Source organism: Chrysemys picta, chromosome 23 (assembly GCF_011386835.1).
Source record: "Chrysemys picta bellii isolate R12L10 chromosome 23, ASM1138683v2, whole genome shotgun sequence".
Classification (NCBI taxonomy): domain Eukaryota; kingdom Metazoa; phylum Chordata; order Testudines; family Emydidae; genus Chrysemys; species Chrysemys picta.
The window spans coordinates 11,642,180-11,667,092 of NC_088813.1; the positions used below are offsets into that span (position 1 = coordinate 11,642,180).

Here is a 24,913-nt window from a genome sequence, read left to right on the forward strand (position 1 = left end):
AACTTCACTTCCTCCGCCGTTCAGCTTGGGTGTGGCTAACCCGCCCTTCCAGGTTTTCCAACGCGCAAACGTGTGGGGGGGTGACAACCCCCCCCCCCCCTCAACATCTGTAAGCCCCTTCCCCGCCCCCTCCCCCCAAACCACGCCCTTTAAATGGAGCCATGGAAGAACTTGGCTTCGTTTGAAGATACCCCTTCTAAAAAAAATCTTTGGAAGAGACATCATTTGGGTCACGTCTATCCACCCCCTGCTGCCAGGGCTGTATTCAAATCTCTCCCCCGTTACTGGGTTTATAAGTATAACCAGACATTGGTGCTTTCTGTGGAACATGGCTCTTTTGTTATGGAAAAGAACAGGGATGAGTCTACGGACCTTAGATTTTCACCTAAAAAGGGAAGGATTGCAGCATTGTTAAGAGTTGATTAGACACACACGTCAATTAAAATCACAGCTGTGAGACAAATAGAACTCTGTTCTTCTGGATTTCTCCCTTTGTGATTTCACCCAGCCGTCCCTCCCCCCCAGCCGCACCCCCATTCAATTTTCCACGATTGTCTTTCAAGATGGTCTACGTTTGAGGTTTCTTTTCATTTAATGTTCATTACGGAGAAGTCTAAACACACACACGCGCGCGCACAGAAAAGCAACTTTAAAGATGAGCATGTTTGGATCCGTTTTAAGACATAACCAAACCATTCACAGAGATTTGGTTATTGAAAAATCATAAATCGGCTTGGAAAGCACAAGGGAAAAAATGTTAAGCTTAGTGAAATTGACATGGGTTTCTTCTGTTTAACAAACACTGCAATGTTGGCTCCTTAGTCAATTTTCTAGATTAGAATTCTGTAGGAAAGGATCAAAGTAAACAATCGTATGAAATGATCTCGAGAAAAGGTCCCAGGGAATGGATAGAAATTGGAGGGATTTGGAAGACAAAAGCCCCTAATCGAGTTCAATGTGTCGGTGCGGCCGCAGCCTCCACCTTCTTTCAGTATCTACGACCTCAAAAGAAAAGTGGCTCATAACCAGTGTTTATTTATGATGGGATGTTTTTTTTTTTACATAGTCCAACGAACAGTTTACCCAGCCCAGAATCTAAACCGTTTCTGATCTGGTGTAGACTAAATGGCTTGCTACAGAGAACATGCCATGTCCCATAAAGGAATTTATAAAACCGACCAGCGAAGTTGTTGAAGTAAAGCAATCGATTCACCTCCCTGGACGTGATAGTGCCGAAAAATAACGTCCTTTTAGAAATAAGTCAGCAGTTAAACTGTGTGTGACGGTGCTTTCATTTCCATTGGTCACATTAGTAATATTTGTGTTCAAATGTGACAAAAACACTATTTGATTTTATAGACTATTCTGAGGTGCATTTCGTTGTAGCGGTTTTATATTTTATTAGAAAGACGACTCATCTGTAAAAAAAAACTGTATGCAAATATGAAACAAAAACTACAAACGATCAATTAATTTTATTCTCACAGAATCAGTATCATTTTGCCCCCTACAGATTTTCTTGTTAAAATTCCATTTTGAAAACATGTATTTCCCTGGTTTTAAATCCAAACAAATGCATTGGGAATGATCATGATTATTACTCTTTTAAGAGTTGCTAAAATAGACATTTTTATTAAAAAAAAGGATCATAGTAAATAGGACTTTGTCCTGAAACGATCGGCTTTTCTATCGGTGCCTGTGTCAATTTCATTTTGGGAAAGTAAGATAGCGGAGGAAGCATGTTCATAAAATAAAAGCCCCCAAACTCCTTGGCACAATGTATTCTTAGGTCCAGAGGTCAATTTCCGTCTGAAAATGCATTTCACACTGGCTAAAGCTATCCGACCTGTTGCGGGTCTCAGACTGATCAGGAGGGCTGTCGGTTGTGTCCTTTTGATGTTACATACACAGCAGTGAGTTGATAATTAGTAAAGAATCGCTGGATCTTTTTCCTTTGGGGTTGGATCATTTTAAAAACGCCTAGCAAATCGGTCAGTCTGGCTGTCAGCTCGCTAGCGCTTCGCGAAAGGATGGCACCGCTCTGCGGTTTCTTGGAGAGGTCGATTCTCACTCGTTTCTTATTTTGACCCTTTATTTTGGACATGGCTAGACGCTGTTTGGGGCGGCAGGGCTGCGTCTGGGCTTCAGACCCGTTTCGCGGCTAGAAGCCGAGTTTGCCGGGTAGGGTGCAGACGGGCATCTAGACGGACTCGCGGGTGAAGAGCCACGTGTCTCTGCAGCGTGTGAAAGTTTGGGGAGACTCAGAGACAATTGCCGCAGCGGTGGCGTCCTTGTTGGCTCATTTGCTCCGTCCCGCCATAGGTGAGGCTATAAAGCAACGTTTTAATTGGCTCCGGCCTCTTAATGAAGCGCCGCTGAATGGAGCGCTCTGTCTATGCGTGTTTTAATGTGCCACCGGCCCGCTAGGTGCGTCTCCTTCCAGGCTGGGGCTTGGGGGCGGGGCTTCCCGCAGAGATCCCGCCCCCTCTCCTCCTCGCTCCGCCCCCTCCTCCCCTTGCTTCTATCGCTTGCCCAGGCAACGTGTGCAAACGGGGGGGGGGTTCCCAGCCCTTCCTCTCCATTGGCGCTCCTCCCCGTCAGTCAGCGAGCGGCCCCGCCCCCTGGCTGCTTGGAGTAAATAGGGTATCTCAGAGTCTGCTTGCGGACACTTGGGGCTGGTTTCAGAGCTCGGAAGGGCTCTCTGGTGAAAGGGGGCAGCGTCTGCCATAAAAAAAACCAACCCCCACCTGCGAGCCATAGACGTGGGGGTGGGGGAGCCCCGCTGTGCAGGATTGGTGCCCCACACCCAGTGAGGACTGTGTGGGGAACGGGCAGTAGAGGACGGTGGAGCTGTTTCTGGGACTTCCTTGGCATCCCTTCTGGGGGCTGGCGGGGGCGCGTCTCCTCCCAGACTCGCTGACTGGTGGCTGGGCCCTCGGGGGTCAACTCACGCAGCGCTGCACCTTCGGGGGCAGAAGTTTGGCTGGAGGAAAGGCCCCAGCGACCGCGCACCGGTTTGCAAAGCGGCTTCAGCACCAGAGAGGAAGGAAACCTCCCGGGACCGAGCGTGGGCTCCGGCCAGCTCCCCAGCAGAGCGCCCGGAGACCTGCCCCGTGCCAAGGGACCCCGGGCGCGCCCAGGCTCTGTGGGCAGAATCGCCCAGATCCGGCAAAGAGGGGGACTCGCTGCCTAACTCCAGGGCCGGCTGCTGCGGGCAGGGAGGGAGGAGAGAGCCCAGGAGCTCGCCACCCGAGCCCTGTCTCCACGCGACGCCAGCCCGGCGCCGGAGCCCACGGGCGACCCTCAGGATCCGGGGTCCCCCTTCGCCCCAGCTGTGACTCGACCTTTCCCCCGGCTCCTTTGGCCTGAGGAGGAGGCGAAGGGCGCTGCGGGTCCCAGCCCCTGACACGGCGGAGGCGCGTTTCCTGAGCGCAGGTCACACCCCGACTCCCTCGGCCGCTTCTTCTTTTCCTGCTCTCTATAAAGCGCTGCCCCGAGAAGCTGCATCGGACCCGGCCGGCCCCTGGTTTGGAGAGGGCAGCTGCGCGCTCCGGGCGCCTCTCCCCAGCTCCCCCGGCCCGCCAGCCCCTCGCCCCCCGCGCCCCTCGCTCGCCGGCTCTCTAACGCCCGCTGTTGTGATGCGTATTCCCGTAGACCCCAGCACCAGCCGGCGCTTCACACCTCCCTCCACGGCCTTCCCCTGCGGTAAGATGGGAGAGAACAGCGGGGCGCTGAGCGCGCCGGCGCCGGGCTCCCGAAGTCGGCCCGAGGTGCGCTCGGTGGTGGACGTGCTGGCGGACCACGCGGGCGAGCTGGTGCGGACAGACAGCCCCAACTTCTTGTGCTCGGTGCTGCCTTCACACTGGAGGTGCAACAAGACCCTGCCGGTGGCCTTCAAGGTAAGCCAAGGGGCGGGGAGCGGGAGGCAGATGTTTCCAGACAGCCAGATGCGGCTTCTTCCAAGGGGATGGGCTAAAACCCTGTCTGACCCCCTTGATCAATGGCTGGGGACGGGAGGAGAAGGAGGGAGAATCTTACCTACGAAAATAAACCTTAATATTTCCACTCCAGCTCCCGCCCCCCTTTCATTTTACATCAATTCTGCCTTCACTTTCGGGGCGCGTATTTATTTTTAATCAAGCTTTCGCGTTGCCCTGCGGTTATAATATCTCCGATATTGCATAGGGTTAGGAGCTCTCCGGGAACTTTGAAGTTTAATGAGAGTCGAGGCTAATTACCTACGTGGGAGGGGGAAGATCTGCTCTGAAATAATAAAGGGAAGAAGTGAACTGCAGAGACAACTGGGCTTCATTAAAGGGCAGCTTCTTTCCTTTCCATGTTGCTTCGTCGTTGCTTTTGTCCTAGTTGTAATTCACTCAGTCAGTTGGCTCCTATGGGATATTTAAACATTAAACATCGACCGGGTTTCTGTTTCTGGATGTATAGACTGAACGGGGGGGAAACTATGCGAGGGGGAGCAGACATAAGTGACAGTCACCGTACACAGACCCAGATCTTTCACCACGGATCCCAACTAAGAGACCACAAAAGCCTTTATTCTGGATTCATGATCAGGCCAAACAATAAAGGCGAAAATAAATCTTTCGCAGTCAACTTGAACGCAGATCCCTTAAGGATTTATGGAGTTTCTCTTCAGTTTCTTAGGAAGAATGGGAGGGTATTAAAATATAGACATGGGGGAAAAAAACAAACAAACCAGGAACTGAAGGCTGGAGTTAATAAAGGACGAAAACCTTTCAGAGCACTGTTTTAGAGCGGTTATAGGCTAGCTAAGGAAAGGCGACAGAGAAAAGGTTCTTTATGGAGGACACACGTAATTTTTTTGGCTATTGCAAAAAGTAATTATAGGGGTGCGTTAGGGAGATGTGACTAGAAAATGTATCTGATCTGAATGTATGGGAAAAGGAGTTAATATAAAAACGATACAAAGAAACTGAAAACCAAACCCAACAAATTCAAAACTGTGCTGTCGTCTTTTGGGGGCGGAGGGAAGTGATGAATGATATTTTAAAACTTGAGTTTAATTTCTTTGATTCAAATGATAGACCGACAAGAAAGCAGACGGAGCAATAGCAAGAGAGAAAACCAAAGGGACTTGACACCATTGGTGCAGATAATATTTTAAGAGCACAAACGTTTAGCAAATAAGCCTGGGGAAATGATCAAAGCCAGAAGATACATTTCAACTCTCGGGGTGTAAATATAACTTTTGAATGTTGTCTCCCCTCTCAAATCAAGAAAAGGTTGAAAAAGAAAAAAATAATCCCTGCTTAAAAAACCGATGATCTTAAATAATCTGGAGCTCTCTCGCTACACGAGAGATATTGAAAGTCGATGGAAAAATATGAGTTCCTTTATTTCCGAGAGTCTGAGTTTTCCAAAATTCTAAAGCTTAACAAAACTACATCCAACTGAAATCAAAGAAGAAACCTGGTAGGTTTCGATCCAAGGTAGTTAGAGGGAAACTGTCCTTTTGCAGAATAGCAAAAATGATGTTGCAGCCCCTAAATTACATGGCTTTTAAAATATTCTTCAGCTCCAGCGGTTTGTTTGAATCCCTTTACAAATAGGTATTTATATAAACTGGCGTGGGGCAGAAAAACTCCCTTTCAGCAATTATTTTAAAACGAATACAGGCTCGGCTGTATTTTATAAGACTGAAGAGGATATTTTGTGTCGGGTGCCATAGCTGTTTAGAAGAACAGATGCACCTGGCCCTTTTAAAGAATGAAATCTTGACAATATTTGGAATGATTCTGTGGAATTTTCTGTTAAAACTGCCTGTGTTGTGGCGTGTATAATAGACAGCTTAGCTTCTGAAGTGGAAATTAAAGATGAAATCCTAGAGTATGTAACTGAGTTACATACAATGAAATTCTTGACATGTAATTCTCTTCCATACTTGGATAGTGCTCTTAGCGATCATCGCAGGGGGATTATATAGAGATAGATTTCTTACAAGAGAAATCCGACTGTTTTCACTCAGGCAAAATTTTCACTGAAAATTGTTTGCATTTTAACAATATTTTGACTTGGGTTTTTAAAAAAAAAACCAGGAATTTCAAAATATACAAATCCACCTCTTAAGAAAACAGGGGGATCATTCAGCTATCAGGACATAATTTGCCAGATTTATTTGATGAAAGGAACTTGAATTCTTTTGAATTTTCTTAAAGAAATATATTTCAGTTTTAATTTAAAAAAAAATATCAAGACTTTTTTCTACTCAGAATGACAATTCCTCCTGTCTGGTTGCAGAATGATGAGCCTGCTTTGATCAGCTTAATAATAATATTACTAATAATGAATAGTATCAAATAACTTTGTTGCACTGATCTCTAGGTGGTAGCCCTTGGAGATGTACCTGATGGGACTGTAGTCACAGTCATGGCTGGAAACGATGAGAATTATTCTGCCGAGCTCAGAAATGCCTCCGCGGTCATGAAAAATCAAGTGGCAAGGTTTAATGACCTCAGATTTGTTGGGCGAAGTGGCAGAGGTAGGTAACTGTCTCCTACGTAACTGTACAATGCTTTGATTTTAAAGCAGCTGCAAATCATCATGGAGATGTCTCTGTAGTTGTGGAATGGTCTTCTAAAGTGCGGGGCGGAGGGGAAATCATTTATAACTATGTGTGATTTCCTGAGAGGCACCGGAATTGCCAGCTTTGGAAATGAGCGATGCGGGACTTAATCATGCTCCCAATGAAGTCAATGGAGGTTTTGCCACTGCTTTCAATGGACTCAGAATTGGGCCCATTCAATTATTATCAGGGTCAGTACACGCTGGATTCCACTGTCTTGCATTGCATTATATTCTTTTGGGCTTTACCTACATTTATGCACAAAAGTCGTACGTCAAGAGGGAAAGCAATCTATTTTTAACATACGAAGCTGTTGATTATTGTAACCTAAATTTACTCGCTTTCGTTTCTCACCCTTCCACACTAAAATTGCACAGAAAGACACGTATCCATTTTTCCAGACTGCAGGCCTGATGCAAAGCCCATTAAAATCTATGAAAAGATTCCCATTGGATTAGTCCATAAATGGATAGCAGCATAAAGGTCCAAATGGCTCTTCGGTACCACTTTAAACACAGTCACTTAGACTGCGTCTGTTCAGGATTTATAAGAAGGGAAGTAAATATTTGCAGTGACTAGACATAGTCAACACAAGCTTATAATTATTATTAGTGCTTGTAGATGGAGAGTTTGAAGTGTGACTAATACTATTCCCCTACCCTACCCTCACCCCTCAAAGAAAAGGAAGTTATTGGTAAAATATATAGTTGAATATTATAATCAATTTACGGTCCTTCCAGGTTCAATGCTAAACTTATTAGAAGACGAGTTAAACAAACAAACAAAAAGATTTGAAACTCTTGTGAGAAGAAATTCCAGAGTGCAGTATACACCTTGACATAGTGTCATATTCTAAAGGTGTGAGACTAACCTAATTTGTTACATTTAATAGTTATAGGACGTTAAAGCAAGACAAGTTCTAATTAGAAATAAGGCACAACTTTTTAACAGGAAGAGTGATTTACCAGTGGAACATACTACCAAGGGAAGTCTTCAGAGCAAGATTGCATAGAAGATATACTTTAGTCAAGCATGTTATTAGTCTTAATGCCGGACTAACTGGATAAAATTCTATGGCCTGTGATATACAAGAGGTCAAACTAGATGATCTAATGATCCCTTCTGGTCTTAAAAAGCTATGACACTATAATTTAACCTTAAACTAATCATAATGCATAATTTTTAAAAACAACCATCAATGAAATAACATTGTGCTATATCACTAACTACAATTCTAAACTATACAGCAGGCCAGACAGCTTTTGAAGGCAAGTATTATATCCCTTACTGTCATGCATTATTAATTGCAGCCATATTTGACATAGAATTTTAAAATTTCATCACCAGTAAACACTGCAGATTTAAACAGTTCGTTCTTCTCAAAAAGTTAAACCCAATATTTTAATGGCCATATGGCAGTGTTTTCTCTAACTTTTCAAATGTATACACACAAATGTCAAAGATATTTTGACTTCTCGGCATTAATTAAAACCAGCGATGCTAACAATTATTTGCATGTAATAATTGTTTACTTGTTACTCTTTATGAAACTGGAATAGTTTACATTCTTTCAGACATTTCCGTTTTCCTGTTGGCTCCTTTTCCAAGTTGCAGATTTTCTTTAAAACTCTCCACTTAACTGGTTGCAGGTTGATGGATGGAAAATGTTTTTCTTTTATGAATTCAGCTTTCATTTCTGTAGTCAATTATTCTCTTAGGCGCTCTCTTTTGTTCATCTTTCTTGCACACATTTCCAACCCGAATGAGTAAATGATGGATTCTTTGTAACTTGACGTTTTAAAACCAAGATTTGAGGACTTCAGTAACTCAGCCAGAGGGTAGGGGCCTATTACAGGAGTGGGTAGGTGAGCTTATGTGGCCTGGGATGTGCAGGAGGTCAGTCAAGAGGATCCTTCTTGCCCTATGAATCTAACCCAATCTCAGCCTGACTCTTGAATTCATTATTAGTTTTCCTCCCCTGGGTTCCCATGTTCATGCCCTGAAACAACAGGAGTTCACTGTCCCTTGAATAGGGCCGGCTCCAGGCACCAGCTTCCCAAGCAGGTGCTTGGGGCGGCCACTCCGGAGAGGGGCGGCACGTCCGGCAATTCGGCGGACGGTCCCTCACGCCCACTTGGAGCGAAGGATCTCCCGCCGAATTGCCGCCGCAGATCGCGATCGCGGCTTTTTTTTTTTTTTTTTTGCCGCTTGGGGTGGCAAAAACCCTGGAGCCGGCCCTGCTCTTGAAAGCACTTACATGTACACTCTGTCTCCCAAACCATGGACCTGATTAAAGCCCATGAAAATCAGTGGAAAGACACCCATTGGCTTCAATGGGCTTTGGATCAGGCCCTAGGTGCACTTATGATTTAGGTGCATATGTCAAGACTAGACCCTAACATGTTCATCTTGTGCTAACTACTGGGGACAGTCCTGCTTTCCCTGAGCAGCAAGGAAGTCAATAGGAGTTTGGGGAGGGTAGAAGCAAGAATGCACAACCTGGGCCCAATGGGCCAAATTCTTCTCCCTTCGATCTAAAATAACTCAACTGACCTCAGTGGAGTTACTTGGAATCTGCACTGGAATGTGTGTCTGTTTTCTAATTTATCTATACCTCACTTATCTATAGGGTATGTGAAAGTACCTCTGTACATGCTTAACTTAGAATCATAGAATCATAGAAGATCAGGGTTGGAAGGGACCTCAGGAGGTCATCTTGTCCAACCCCCTGCTCAAAGCAGGACCTAATCCCAACTAAATCAAAACTTCAAGCATGTGCCTACAATTGAACACCATGTTTACGCACTTTCCCGAATAACGAGGCTGAAAGCAGAATTTGGCGAAATATCTTTAAAAAACGTTAGCGATGGAAATGATTTCTGTCAAGTTTCTGCTTTCTCTGCCACACGTTGCTTCCTCCTGTTTGAGCTTTTAAATCTTGAAGAGGGCCAAATTCTGCGCTTGTCTACACCAACAGAAATCTGGAGTGTTGTATGCGAGCAGAATTGGGGCCTCTGATTCATGTATGTTTCCATATCAGCTATGAGAGAGATGCATGAACTGTGTGTGTAAAACCTGGGATTAGACAGAATCTACTCCCAGATCTCATCATACCAGATTCTGGTATATCATTATTATTATTATTATTAAGGTAACACTGATAGGCACCAACTGAGATCGGTGCCGCATTATTCCATGAGCTGCACAAACACATAGCAAGAAAAAATCCCTGCCCCAAAGAGTTTACAATCATAGACAAGACAAAGAGTGGGGGGAAAGAAAAATATTCTTACTCCCATTTTACAGATGGAGAACAGAGGTACAGAGAAATTGAATGACTTGCACAAAGACCCATTGAACATTATCTTGCTCTGGGAGTAGCCCCATTTAAATCAGTGGAACTCCTTATGGAGCAAGGTACTACTCAATGTGAGTAAGGGCGTTTGGAATCTGGCCCATAATTAGCAATTTGCCCGAAGTAGGAAGCTTGGAACGTGAATTGAGGCCTTCTTATGCGGTCAGACTGCCTCGAATGATTGATGTTGTGCATAATGGTGTGTCTGGGGAGGGAAATGGGTTGAAATTGCTCAAGTTGTACTTGTTCTAGTCTGTCACCAAAGAAGGATGGGAATGAGTAAATTGATGCTGAGTACTACTACTAATAATTTGCGCTATATAATGCAATTCATCTGAGGATCTCTACAGTGCTTTAGAAACACTAAGCATCACATGTTGCTATCAGATGAATACAGGTTGCTCCCACTGAAGACAATGCCCCCAGTGAGGGAGGAAAGTGTTATTATGAACCCTATGGTACAGAGGGTGAAACTGAAATTCAGGGAAGTCAAGTAATTTGTGTAAAATAGGCAGAGCTGGGAAGAGAATCCAGGGTTTAAATCTCCTAAATGTCCGGGCTAGGCATTAGACCAGACTGATAATCTGAACGTTATTGTTCATGTATTTGTGCTAAGCATTGTACCAAATAATTTACTGGAAGGTTTTTGCCTCCTGTTCTAAATAAAATAAATTAATGGAGATAACCCATCTCTTAGAACTGGAAGGGACCTTGAAAGATCATTGAGTTTAGCCCTCTGCCTTCACTAGGAGGGCCAAGTACTGATTTTGCCCCAGATTCCTAAGTGGCCCCCTCAAATTGACCTCACAGCCCTGGGTTTAACAGGCTAATGCTCAAACCACTGAGCTATCCCTCCCCCCTCTGTTCATAAATTGCACGCGAGCAGACAGAAATTGTCTCTAATCTTATTGCCTATTGTTGAACTTGCTCCATGAATAAATTCTGCTAATAATTCCTGATCTGTGAGTTGTTGCACTGAGAGTATTTTGCTATGGGATGTTCTCACTGTGCTGGCTAGTTCTGATTGGATGCAAAGGTCACGTCATGTTCTTTGTATTTCCTACCTTGCATAAGTGGAACTCTTCAGCATAGGTTGTGAGTGCAAATTCTTGCATTTGATACTGAAATTTACTTTGGGGGAAGTTCACCTCGATGCAGAAAGCCAGTACAAGGTGTTTGCACCATTTAAGTCCTAATCTGAGGTCTTAAGTGATACCTGCGCTCTGTGCTGGCTCTCTGCATCAGGGTGAATTTCACCCTCTAGTATCCTCTTAAAATTAGCCATTTTCCATGAACAATCCTGCAAGGAAATATTTTCAGTAGAATAGATGGGAGACGTTAACCCACGGGGAGAGACTCCATCTTTTTAAAATTCGATTTGATTTTAGACGAATAAATCATTTAATTGCAATGTTTGTTTTTGTCACTGGTGTCTGGGGTGCGTGGAGTATTTGGATAGGACATCCCTTTTAAATTATTGTAGACATCTAAAAAATGATATAGGAGCGAATGATTTTTTTTTTTTTTGCTGTACAGTGTTTGCTCAGCTATAGTGAAAACGTGTTTGTGTGTGTGTAATGAATGCACAAGGACCTAAGGGCAGTAAAATGGGATTTGTCCAGACGAGATATATGGTAGCAAAAGTGCTTTGTGGCTGGTAGTCAAGGTGAAACAGCTACAAGCTCATCACGCAGACAGTCCTGAGAGCTGGCAAGAGTAGTGTCCATTATAACAATGGTTTTGTTAAATCCTGCATTCTGGCTAGACAGTGAGTCTGGTGATAATATCAGTGAGCTTCCACCGGTGCTGAGCGTAGTCCAATCCAGAAGGGCAGCTGTGATCTAATGGTTAGGGCATAGGGCCTGGAATCAGGACTTCTGGTTAGGCTGGTTTTCTCTTCCAAGCTCTGAGAGAGTATAGTCTAGCGGTCAGAGAAGGCAGTCAGGAGGCAGGATTCTTGGAGACAGATCTTCAGCTGGTGTCAACTGAGGATCTGTCCCTTGGGTTGCAGCCTTGGTTACGGCAAAGAGTATTGTCTAGTGGTTGGAATGGTGGGGGAGGAATTTGGAGACCTTGTTTCCATTCCTGGCTCTGCTGTCGTTGAGTCACCCTGTGACCTTGGCCAAGTCATTTAGCTTCTCTGTGTCTCCGTTTCCCCCTCGGTAAAACAAAGATAACGATAGCTCACCCATTGGCAAAGTGCTTTCAGAGCTCTGGGTGAAACAAAGTGTGTCTATATCAGTGCAAAATATTGCTACTTCATTATTAACAAAGACACACGTTCCCCGAGCCGTTTGACAACATTATCCCGATTTAAAAGTAAACGCTATTAACTTGAAAAATGTAATTTAACCCCTCATCCCTAAGACTGGTATTTTAAATCATTTTTCTGTCAGCCTGTCTCCTGATCTAGATCCCTCACCCCACTACACCTTAGTGCTGTATAGACAAGTAAGCAAATGAGTACGAGCCCACAATCATCAGAGCCTCAAACCCTCCCTGGTCTGCTTTTGGTTTTGCAAAACTGAAAGCAAGGGGGATTGGTTTGTCTCCTGTTTCCTTTTTATCTTTGCCCCCAAAGTTCGGGGCCGTTCAGATGCAAGGTTCAGCTCTTACGACTCCTGTCTCCAGATAATGAAGTGAAGAACAGCAACAGAACAAAGAACGGAGGGAGGGTGGGGAAGAGCAGAAAGCAAGAGGCAAGAGAGGTCTGCTGAGAGAAGGACGTTCATTTAATTTCAGAAAGGGGAACTGTGCAAAAATGAGGAGGTTAGTTAAACAGAAATTAAAAGCTAGAGTGAAATCCCTGCAAGCTGCATGGACACTTTTCAAAGACTCCATAATAGAGGCCCAACTTAAATGTATACCCCAAATTAAAAAACACAGTCAAAGAACTAAAAAAGAGCCACCGTGGCTTAACAACCATGTAAAAGAAGCCGTGAGAGATAAAAAGGCATCTTTTAAAAAGTGGAAGTCAAATCCTAGTGTGGTAAATAGAAAGGAGCATAAACACTGCCAAATTAAGTGTAAAAATGTAATAAGAAAAGCCAAAAAGGAGTTTGAAGAACAGCTAGCCAAAAACTCGAAAGATAACAACAAAATGTTTTTTAAGTACATCAGAAGCAGGAAGCCTGCTAAACAACCAGTGGGCCCCCTGGACGATCAAGATACAAAAGGAGCACTTAAAGACGATAAAGTCATTGCGGAGAAGCTGAATGAATTCTTTGCTCAGTCTTCACTGCTGAGGATGTTAGGGAGATTCCCAAACCTGAGTCGTCTTTTGTAGGTGACAAATCTGAGGAATTGTCACAGATTGAAGTGTCACTAGAGGAGGTTTTGAAATTAATTGATAAACTTAACAGTAACAAGATACCGGAACCAGATGACATTCACCCAAGAGTTCTGAAAGAACTCAAATGTGAAATTGCCGAACTATTAACTATGGTTTGTAACCTGTCCTTTAAATCGGCTTCTGTACTCAATGACTGGAAGATAGCTAATGTAACACCAATATTTAAAAAGGGCTCTAGAGGTGATCCTGGCAATTACAGACCAGTAAGTCTAACATCAGTACCGGGCAAATTAATTGAAACAATAGTAAAGAATAAAATTGTCAGACACATAGAAGAACATAAATTATTGGGCAAAAGTCAACATGGTTTCTGTAAAGGGAAATCATGTCTTACTAATCTATTAGAGTTTTTTGAAGGGGTCAACAAACATGTGGACAAGGGGGATCCAGTGGACATAGTGTACTTATATTTCCAGAAAGCCTTTGACAAGGTCCCTCACCAAAGGCTATTACGTAAATTACGTTGTCATGGGATAAAAGGGAAGGTCCTTTCACGTATTGAGAACTGGTTAAAAGACAGGGAACAAAGGGTAGGAATAAATGGTAAATTTTCAGAATGGAGAGGGGTAACTAGTGGTGTTCCCCAAGGGTCAGTCCTAGGACCAATCCTATTCAACTTATTCATAAATGATCTGGAGAAAGGGGGAAACAGCAAGGTGGCAAAGTTTGCAGATGATACTAAATTGCTCAAGATAGTTAAGACCAAAGCAGACTGTGAAGAACTTCAAAAAGATCTCACAAAACTAAGGTTTCAGAGTAGCAGCCGTGTTAGTCTGTATCCGCAAAAAGAAGAACAGGAGTACTTGTGGCACCTTAGAGACTAAACTAAGTGATTGGGCAACAAAATGGCAAATGAAATTTAATGTGGATAAATGTAAAGTAATGCACATTGGAAAAAATAACCCCAACTATACATACAATATGATGGGGGCTAATTTAGCTACGACTAATCAGGAAAGAGATCTTGGAGTCATCGTGGATAGTTCTCTGAAGACGTCCACGCAGTGTGCAGCCGCAGTCAAAAAAGCAAACAGGATGTTAGGAATCATTCAAAAAGGGATAAAGAATAAGATGGAGAATATCTTATTGCCCTTATATAAATCGATGGTACGCCCACATCTTGAATACTGTGTACAGATGTGGTCTCCTCATCTCCAAATAGCTATACTGGCATTAGAAAAGGTTCAGAGAAGGGCAACTAAAATGATTAGGGGTTTGGAACGGGTCCCATATGAGAAGAGATTAAAGAGGCTAGGACTTTTCAGATTGGAAAAGAGGAGACTAAGGGGGGGTATGATAGAGGTATATAAAATCATGAGTGGTGTGGAGAAAGTGTTTAATTATTAATTAAATTATATAAAATCATGAGTGGTGTGGAGAAAGTGAATAAGGAAAAGTTATTTATTTGTTCCCATAATATAAGAACTAGGGGCCACCAAATGAAATTAATGGGCAGCAGGTTTAAAACAAATAAAAGGAAGTTCTTCTTCACACAGCACACAGTCAACCTGTGGAACTCCTTGCCTAAGGAGGTTGTGAAGGCTAGGACTATAACAGGGTTTAAAAGAAAACTAGATAAATTCATGGAGGTTAAGTCCATTAATGGCTATTAGCCAGGATGGGTAAGGAATGGTGTCCCTAGCCTCTGTTTGTCAGAGGGTGGAGATGGATGGCAGGAGAGAGATCACGTGATCATTACCTGTTAGGTTCACTCCCTCTGGGGCACCTGGCATTGGTCACTGTCGGTAGACAGGATACTGGGCTGGATGGACCTTTGGTCTGACCCAGCACGGCCATTCTTATGTTCTTATGTTCATGACAGTAAATTCAAAAAAATCAGGGCTTTGTCATGCAGATATTGACTACTGGGTACCGTGCCAATGAAGTTAATAGAATTGCACATAGTAGTAAGTACTACTCTTGGTAGTAAATGTTTGCACAATCAGGTCTTTACTTTCTATCTATCTATCTATCTATCTATCTATCTATCTATCTATCTATCTATCTATCTATCTATCTATCCTTACCGTCCAAATGTATGTATCTATCATTTTAAAAATACTTTATTTTGATGGGCCCAATTCTGGAATCCTGACTCATGCTGAGAAGTTTGCTCAGGCCCTGAGCTCTCTCTGGGACCAGTGGCACAAACAGTGGTTGCACAATTGGGCCCTTGGGGCCCAGGTGCTGGGAGCAGAGAGCTCCAGGGCTGAGAGTAATGATGGGAAGTGAGTTGACAGCATTGGGTTTCGAGGATGGATTTGCATGGGGAGGAGGAAATGCCCTGGCACATGAGAAGAAGGAAGCTGTTCTAGGTAGAGGGGGAAAATAATCCTGGCTGTTATAATGTATCAGAAAGGGTTCTGGCTTTGATTCTGAAATGGGCCCAGTTCTCTCAGTGGGAGGTTTGCCATTGACTCCAGTGGGACCAGGTCCAATTTCTTGATACCTGCCAGCAACAAACAGTGCTCCACAAATTTAAATATATGAATCAGATGCTCCCTTAGTTTCATTTGTACAGCAGCATTTGTGGCTTCATGATCATTTCCGAAATCTGGGCCTAAGCTTTCCAAGCCTCAGAATGCACTCTGCTGACTGAAGAAATCAACCCATGTGCATTTCCTCTCCTCTTTTTCTCTCTCCCCCTTTAGGAAAAAGCTTTACATTGACAATCACAGTGTTCACAAACCCCACACAAGTCGCTACCTATCACCGAGCCATTAAAGTGACTGTGGATGGACCCCGGGAACCAAGAAGTAAGTTATGTATTTTATTTGGAAGCGGGTGAGTAGGAGCGGGTGTGTGGAGCAGGCTGACGTTACCATGTATATGTGTGTGAAAGATGCTTCCATGCCAGTGCACAGCCCAGTCAGGTGGTTACGGTGCGGGTTGTCACAAAGCACTGGCCTTTTTATTGTGTTAACGTGCATGCCAGTGCTGGCGTGTCATGAGAGCGCTCGGAAGAGTCTGATTTGCAGCATGTGCAGGGTTTCTTTGGGACGGTGAACGTTGTAAGCACACACTGAATATGTGTGCTTGGAACTCTGTGTGCTTACACAGATAGCACTATGAAGACGATTGATGGGGTATGGTTTTACTGCTCCGTCCCTTATAGCCCTCGGGATGCAGACAAATGCTGTTGGCTTAAAAAATAACCACTGGCTCAAATCCTGACCAATGCAGAGCACCTGCCAGTCTCATTGAAGCCAATGGTGCCCAGCGCCACTTAGTAGACGGACCCTAAGCAAGCCCATTTCTTTACGTGTTTTTCTTAGATTATTAAAACAAAAAGGGCTTTAAAAGTCCCGTTTTCTTTTCATGGCTCATTTTCTCTATGCATTTCTCTCCATCAGAGTCATGCAAAGCGCTCAAGCCAGTTGCCCTCTTTCGTTTATAGTCAGTTTCGCTTTCAGGTTCCCAGCACTGCGGCGTTCGGCTGGCATGTGCTGTTCATTTGTTTCAAAAACTCTGCGCACTGTTCAGCCATGGAAACACCTTTGTGGCTCTTAGGTTTTGTTTTGATCAAATGTAAATTCTGGACAAAGCTGAGTTGAGGGCATCTCAAATCTGCCTGCCCCACGTGACTTGAACCGAGCTGGTTTGGGCCTTCCTAGATTTGCATAGTTGCTCCATTGGATTTACGAGCACTGCGTTAATCAGATGGAAGAATTCTTCCAGCATTATTATTTATTTGTACTGCAGTAGCACCAAGGAGCCCCAGTCATGAACGGTGTGTGCAGAGGTGATGTGTGGGTGGGAGGGGGGGTGTCATGTGGGGTCCTGTGTCTCCCCAGCCCCGATTTGTTAGTTGGCTTGTAGTGAGCATGCTCACACGGACTGAGCTTGCTTAGTAACATCTGCTGAAGCCACTGCCCTCACTCTGCCAGGGGTCGTCTCTGGCTGAATGACACTATATGGGAGCATAGCCTCCCCCCCCCCCCCCCCCCATTTACTTTGCATCACTTCTCGTATTTGCAGATCAAGCCCTTTCTTCCGCTCCTTAGCTCCTGCCTGGCATTGAACTGGAATGCTTTGCCCAGACCTTACATTCCTTTACTGAGGATTACGCAGTGCGACCCTCCTGGACTATAAGGCGGAATTTGTTCTCTTTGGCTGGAGAGCCGATAGTGTCAAAATTAAAGGGGAACATTTTGATCCTTCGAAGTCCGCTTTAGAAAATATTTTCTGTTGATGCTGTGGCCATAGGCTCCCCTGAATGCCAGACCAGGATCAGAGTGTAACAAGCGTCAGGGCTCCGTGTGAAATGGTTTGATTTGGTTTAGTTTTTGTGGGGGGGGAGGAAGGGGTTGGTGGTGCTTTTTAAATTTTGGACAAAAGCGCAGGGGTTTCGAATGTCACCCATCGGGGCTGGCTTGATGTGGTAGTTATTGTTTGAAATGGTCAGGGTCCAGGTGATGCCATTTTCTTAAGCAACACTGTTTTTTTTCCCTATTACCGTAGTGCTCTAACTGAAGCGTCTGGCGATGTACATACACATAGTAAGAAACAGCCCAGGCCTGAACAATTTGGAATATAAATAGACAAAAGATGCGAGAGGCGTTTGGATAAGGTCGCCATTCGGTTCAGAACTTAGGTCTTCTGACAATCCAGCCCAGGCCCAATCCACTAGGCCACGCTGCCTCTCTTGTGAAAGCTTTCATAGTTAATATTTTTACAATTTGGTTTTCTTTGATTGACCTCCAATAATCGGCACTTGCCAACAGTCAAACTGAATCATTTCCACTCTTCCTTTGAATTTCAGTATGGGGATTAAATTAAAGATTCTTAATGGTCTGAAGGTCACTTTGTGGTGTGTGGGCTAAGAGTTCCTAACTGGCTGGGTTACTGTGGGCTTCAGCCAGAGTCCATCTCTCTCCTTGTTTTGTTTGTGTGCGTACATTGCAGTTACTGTGTTGTCAAACTCATGGCTTGTTATCATCCTCCTCCTCCTCTATGGGAGGTGGTGACTAGTGGGCAGAATCCTGGATTGGGACTCCTGAGTTCTATTCCTGGTTTCGATGCTGGGTGACCTTGGGCAAGTCACTTCACCTCTTCATGCCTCAGTTTCCCCCTCTATAGAATGGGGATAATGATACTGACCTCCTTTGTGAAGCAGTTTGACATGTATTGATTAGAGTTTAATATTCTTATTATTAATCCCCTGTTTCTGGCCATTAGCTGATCACTGCAAGGGTAGCAATGGTCTCCCCCCACCCATCCCATCTCCAGCATTGTACAGTTGGCAGAACGCTTTGCGTTTGTTCCTTCTCTTGCAGCACCAGGCGTCGGCCAGTGCTGGAAGCGGGGATACAGGGCTGGGAAGGCCACTGGGCCAGCCGGGTATGGAAAGAAAGCCATCTTTAGTACTAAAAGAATCAGCCATTTGTATCAGTAGCCTGGGAAATCCCAGGGTATCATCTTCTGAGATGGAGAGAGTTCCGCATTTTGTAGGGTTTTCAACCAGAAATACGCCCCAGCCCCTGTACACAATATCATCAGCAGCCTGCAGGAATGGGTGTGGAGTACCTCTGAGGCCTCCCATATAGGCTGGGTCTGAGGATTTGATGTTTTCTTCATCCGCAGCCCCCATGTCTTTTGAACACTGAGCTTTGTCCTGGGGTTTGCTCTCTGCACCTGTATCCTCAAGCATATCTTTTAACTAGAGATGTGGTCAGATCCCAACCCCAGATCAGAACATCCCTGAATTTTAAGGAGAAGAATCTGCCTCCAGGGGATTTCATGGGAAATTTTGCAAGTTTTTTTGTTCCAATTTGGAATGTAAACAAGTTTTGAAATGTCAGAATTTCCCGCAGAACTGAAATGCTGAGTTTCAGCCAGCTCTAAACCTATATCTACATTAGGTTAGACTAAAACCCAGGAGCTGCGGGTTGGGCTGGAAGTTGAAAGCTGGCCTGTGGGGTGACTGTTGCAGTGGAGGTGTCACAAATAACACGAGAATGTAGTAGTTGATCTAATGAGTTGCAGCCGTGAAGTTGGATTTGGGCATTTCTCTCATTTGCACCTGCAGTTTTCCCCAGCAATCCGTCCTGTGTGCAAAACTGCGTGCGGGAAATGGGAGAGGGTTGGTTTTGAAAAAGAGGCCATTCAACGAACCTGATGGGAGCTTTTACAGCATGTATCCTCCCTCAACGTACCAGATCCTGTACTGTTTGCACCGGGAAAGAGTTACTCTGAAGTACCGAGGTTGTTTTCTTTTTCATTTATTACTTTGATTATTGCGCTAAAATTTGTTGTGGGTTAGATCTGGAAATAACATTTTTCAAGCTGACGCCTTAAATTCTAAACAATTTGCACTTCAAGGGCCAAGTGTTGACATGCTTGTTCAAACAGGAAGTAATAAAATATTTGAACTTCCTGTGGAATTTCCTTTTTTTCTTTTCTTTGCAAGCTCTTTATTTAGAGAGAGCCCAAACTTCGATAAACTGCAGTTTTTGTGCAGAACTTGGAATATCCACAGCAGCTAACAACGTAACCCACGGGAGGCAGAAAACTGAAAAATCAGTTTTGATTTTGACTGAACTGAAGCTGTTCAGTAACATCGAATTCAACCCTGGAGTAAACTGGTACATCTACTATTGACAATCCTGTTAACTGTACCTGCTTAAATTGGGGCTGAATTTAGCCCATAATATTGTTCTTAAAACAATCACTTTGAAATCTTTCTGGGACTGGACATTGATAGTGATGGTAACGGTATAAAAACCTGGAGAGCTGTTAGATTGGAAAGTGAGACAGGCAGCGAATTGTTTAATTTACCCTGCAAAACATAATGCTGAAGTATGGAAGCTGCCGTTACCCTGAATTTTGCAAACGAGTGTCTGAAATTTACCAGGGCAGTTCCTCATTCTTCATGTGCCATTCGTGGCACTGTTTAGCTGGCCTGTAAACTATTTCAGGCTGGGGGAAATGTCGCCATATCGCAACCTGAGGTCACAACATGAAATTTTTTTGCATTGTGTGATCACATCGTGTCATGAAGAGTCATGACTGGGCAGAAAAAATGTCCAGTTTAGATTATTTATTTTTTCGGTTGAAAATTCTATTCTTAGGGAAACGCCTTCCTCCTGGTATGAGTTAGACAACCCATGTGTCATTGACTTGTTTTGTTTGTGTTTGTTTGGAAGCAGCTGAGATGTTTGACATTTTTTTACTTTTGTAAAGTGTCATCAACACTCCAAGTCGGGAAGGCGGGTCACATTAAGAACAGTTCACACCACAGCAGGAGGCTGGAACAAACTCCCCCCAAAAGCCACCAGCTGATCCCACTTCTGAGCAACCAAAACCCTCCCTCCTCACCTGGCACAGCTCCCTTCAGCATCCACTGCCAGCCCCACAGATGTTAAACATCTGTAGGTCAGCTCTTCTCCAAGAGGTTCCTTAGGGCCGGGTATGTGCAAGAGCCTTGTGAATGAATATTTGATTTTCCCTTTGGGGACATGGAGAAGATTAAGCCCCGCCCTCTTTCCTTATTGTCTTATAGTGTGAGACACTGGCCTTCAGAGTGGATTCAGCAATGTGAGGGTACCCCCCTAATCCCACTCCAGCCAAGACTTGACCTTCAGTCATCGGCCTGAAGCATAGGCCATAGGTGGAGCTTTCCATACACCGAGTGCTCACGCTGTCCCCTGTGTAACTCACTTCAATTCGCCAGGGTTACATGGCTATAACGGAAGGCAGAAAAGGGGCTCACTATCTACTTAATCCTCACAGCCTGCCCTCTGTGGTAGATGAATACCATCACCCCCCTTTTAGGGGGGCAGAAATTGAGAACAAAGTTCCTGCTCTTAGTTACACATGCTCAACTCCAACTGACTTCAGTGGGCATGCACATGTGTCACCAAGGATTTGGCCTGGTGACATTAAGTGATTTGCTCAAGGTCACCCAGCAAGTCGGTTTCGGAGCAGGATTAGAGGCTAGGTGCTTTAGTCTCCCAGTTGCCTGTCCACTAGCCTCCACTGTTCTTGAGAACTCTGCCGCCTGAGCCATAAGAGTTGGTGCAACCTTTCCACAGCACCGTAGTTGGTGGTGGTGATTTTTTACCAACATTGCGCTAGTGCCTACAGCCCTGTCCAAAGTCAGGGCCCAATTGTACATACACCATGTAAGCGACAGTTCCTGCCCGGAAGCGTTTACAATCTAAATAGACATGGCAGAGAAAGGAGGGGAGAAAGTAAGTGTTGTTATTCCCATTTTACAGGTCAGGCACTGTGGTGCAGAGAGAGATTAAATGACTTGCCCTGGGTCACAAAGAAACCAAGAATTTAACAACTAGAGCTTGCTGAAAAATGGAAATTCTGTTCGGCAGGAAATGCCGACATTTCAAAATCTGTTTTTGTTCCGAGTCGGAGCAAAGAGCTGACATTTCCTGTGGAATGAAAGTTTAAAAAAAAATCAATTTGGACCTTTTTTTAATAATGACAAATCATTTAGCTCACGCTGAATCATTCTAATATTAAATATAGGACATGTAAATATCCTATCATCTTAAAGTTGGGATATCATTTAAAAGTCTAAACAAAATGAGAAACGAAATGACTTTATATTTAAAAAGTGTCAATGTTATCGAACCAGGAAAGCTGTAATGAGTCATTTTGACCTTTTCCTATCAAAAATTTCATTTTCTGACAGTAAACCGTTCCCCTGAAAAATTTTCGGCTCTATTTCTATTTCTATTTCTATTTCTATTTCTATTTCTATTTCTATGAAATTCAATAAGGACAAATGCAAAGTACTCCACTTAGGAAGGAACAATCAGTTGCACACATACAAACTGGGAAATGACTGCCGAGGAAGGAGTACTGCGGAAAGGGATCTGGGGATCATAGTGGATCACAAGCTAAATATGAGTCAACAGTGTAACGCTGTTGAAAAAAAAGGCAAACATTCTGAGATGTATTAGCAGGAGTATTGTAAGCAAGACACGAGAAATAATTCTTCTGCTCTATTCTGCGCTGATTAGGCCTCAACTGGAGTATTTCAGGAAAGATGTGGACAAATTGGAGAAAGTCCAGAGATGAGCAACAAAAATGATTAAATGTCTAGAAAACATGGCCTGTAAGCGAAGATTGAAAAAAAACTGGGTTTGTTTAGTCTGGAGAAGAGAAGACTGAGAGGGGACATGATAACATTTTTCAAGTACATAAAGTTGTTACAAGGAGGAGGGAGAAAAATTGTTCTTCTTAAACTCCGAGGCTAGGACAAGAAGCAATGGGCTTAAATTGCAGCAACGGCAGTTTAGGTTGAACATTAGGAAAAACTTCCTAACTGTCAGGGTGGTTAAGCACTGGAATAAATTGCCTAGGGAGGTTGTGGAATCACCATCATGGGGGATTTTTAAGAGCAGGTTGGACAAACACCTGTCAGGGATGGTCTAGATAATTAGTCCTGCCATGAGTGCAGGGGACTGGACTAGATGACCTCTCAAGGTCCCTTCCAGTCCTATGATTCTATATGATTTACCATGGTTAGGTAGCTGCCTGTCACGCTGATCAACATTGTCTCATTGTTTCCATGTGCTTCCCCATCTGTCGGTATCCACCTTTTGTCTCCTGCCTTATATTTTGGTTGTAGGCTCTTTGGGGCAGAGCCTGTCTTTGTGTTCTATGTCTGTACAGCGCCTAGCACCATGCAGTCCTGTTCCATGACGGGCTCCTAGGCAATACGCTCATACGAATGAATGCTAATCATAACCATTAATGGAGCCCATTGAACCCAGCTCTCCCAGAGACCGGCCCAGTGTCTTATCACAAGACCATCCTTCTTCCCAAAAGGGGCTGGTAAAGAAACCCCGAGGAAGATTGACTCTTCCAGCCCTGAAAGGAGAATTGAACAGGGACAAAGGGATTTGCCAAAGGTTTCTTCTGGGAAGTGGAAATGCCGTGCAGCCGGTGCCTGTGAGATTTGATTGTTGCTCCAGAGGAACAGGAGCAGGCAATGTTCAAAGCCTTCCCGATGTGCATCGCGAGGGCTAAGACAGCTCCAAGCGTCAAGCCTGTTTCTAATGTTTACAGTCACAGTTGGAAAACCTGTTTAAAATAGATGTTCTCCCTCCAGCCAAAAACCCGAGTAGACAAGCAAGCAGGCTACTGTAATGAGAAATGCACAAAAACGGCCCAGCCTACGTATTTATCCCAGGGAAGATTCTGTGTGATCCTTTACTCCTTCTATGCTAATGTCGGCTGAGTGGCTGTAATGTTATTTTAATGCATGACGTTCATTTCTTTTCATTTAGTGGTTTGCTTTTCTGTTACTTATTAATGCTGGCCCAAAGGTAAAGGATTAAATGATATAAGAGGAAAATATCAAATCCTTCCAGCTCAGAATTCAGCTCCTGTAGAAGAATCTTTCCTCTAACAGCAGGTCTGTTGTAAAGTCCACAGATCACAACAGTATTTATACCGACTGCGTTGCTATTAATAATCAGACGTGTTGAAAGATGAAATGATTTCTGTCTATGTTGCAATACGTTTCCTTTGCAAATTCAATATGCATGATGACTTAATGAATTAATTAATCTTGTGCCATTCTCCTTGTCCACTGAAACAGTGGCAGGAATGAACTCTCCCTTATTATGAACAAATTAATGCATAGTAATGGCTATTTGCGTAAAATGGGCCTGATTCAATGGTGATATTGTGCAGCTCCCACTGATTTAATATGTGCATGTAATACACCGACGTAGTGCTTGTGGTCATGTTTCTGTTAATGACTTGTGATGGCCACTCTAATAGCCTGAGTCTTACAGCACGTGCAGCTCCTGGCATACAGGCCTGTGTAACATGTTGGGTTTTTAAGTCATGACATGATCTATGGAAGAGCTATTTTTAGAAGTTTATGCAATTATTATTAGTTTCTCCCTTCTTCCACTGGTATGTTTGGATTCAGGTGGCTTAAGGCACTCTCTGTGGGTCAAGCTTTAGGATACTGTGAGGGGATTACAGAGCTATTCTGCTGACTCACCCTGGCAGCTGGATTAGATGGGTCACTTTAGCTCTGACTCAGGGCTATAAAAGGCAGGGAGGAACTCTGAGAGAGAGCTACAGGGATAGGAAATCCAGCTGGGAAAAGCCCCTTTGTGTTTGTGAATCAGTTCCGATTAGGAATTTGTTACTTCAATATCTATCTGTATGGCGGGAGGGAAGGGATCGGAATGGGAACTTTGCTTAGACATGGCAGCCTAGCACTGCAGATGGAGGGATATAGCACATAGCACCGTAAACTTCTTAAATACCTTAAATATCAGCACACACTTGGGATGATCTACAGAACTAGTTTGTGGCTTTGCCATCCCAAACCTATGCCGATTAAAACCTTTTATATCGCACCACCCCATCCCGCAGTATATTTATATCAAAGGCAGGCACGCCTCATTTCTTGCTGCCCACGCGCTCGGTATCTTATCTTATCTATCTCGGTTCCCATACCACACCCATTGTCATGAAATCTGAACACCTCACTGAGGTTTCTAGCGCTTTCTCCTTTGCCCATTCTTGCACATCGAAGGGCAGAATCTAGCCTGATCCCGAAGGAGATTCGGGAACTGGTGTAAAGGTCTCTTTTTAAAAAGAGCTATTGAAAGGT

General features: G+C 44.1%; 1 protein-coding gene across 3 annotated transcripts in view; it reads left to right on the forward strand.

Moving 5' to 3' along the window:
- Nucleotides 1–24,913, forward strand: part of RUNX3 (RUNX family transcription factor 3) — a 117,071-nt gene that overhangs the window by 51,033 nt on the left and 41,125 nt on the right. For 2 of the 3 annotated variants that reach the window (XM_065577309.1, XM_065577310.1), the window contains 3 exons: nt 3,655–3,899; nt 6,364–6,520; nt 15,963–16,067. In XM_065577309.1, the coding sequence (XP_065433381.1) occupies nt 3,655–3,899; nt 6,364–6,520; nt 15,963–16,067 (507 nt within the window). Of the gene's footprint in view, nt 1–2,621; nt 3,900–6,363; nt 6,521–15,962; nt 16,068–24,913 lie in introns of those variants that run through there. The other variant, XM_024107658.3, reaches the window with a different exon arrangement.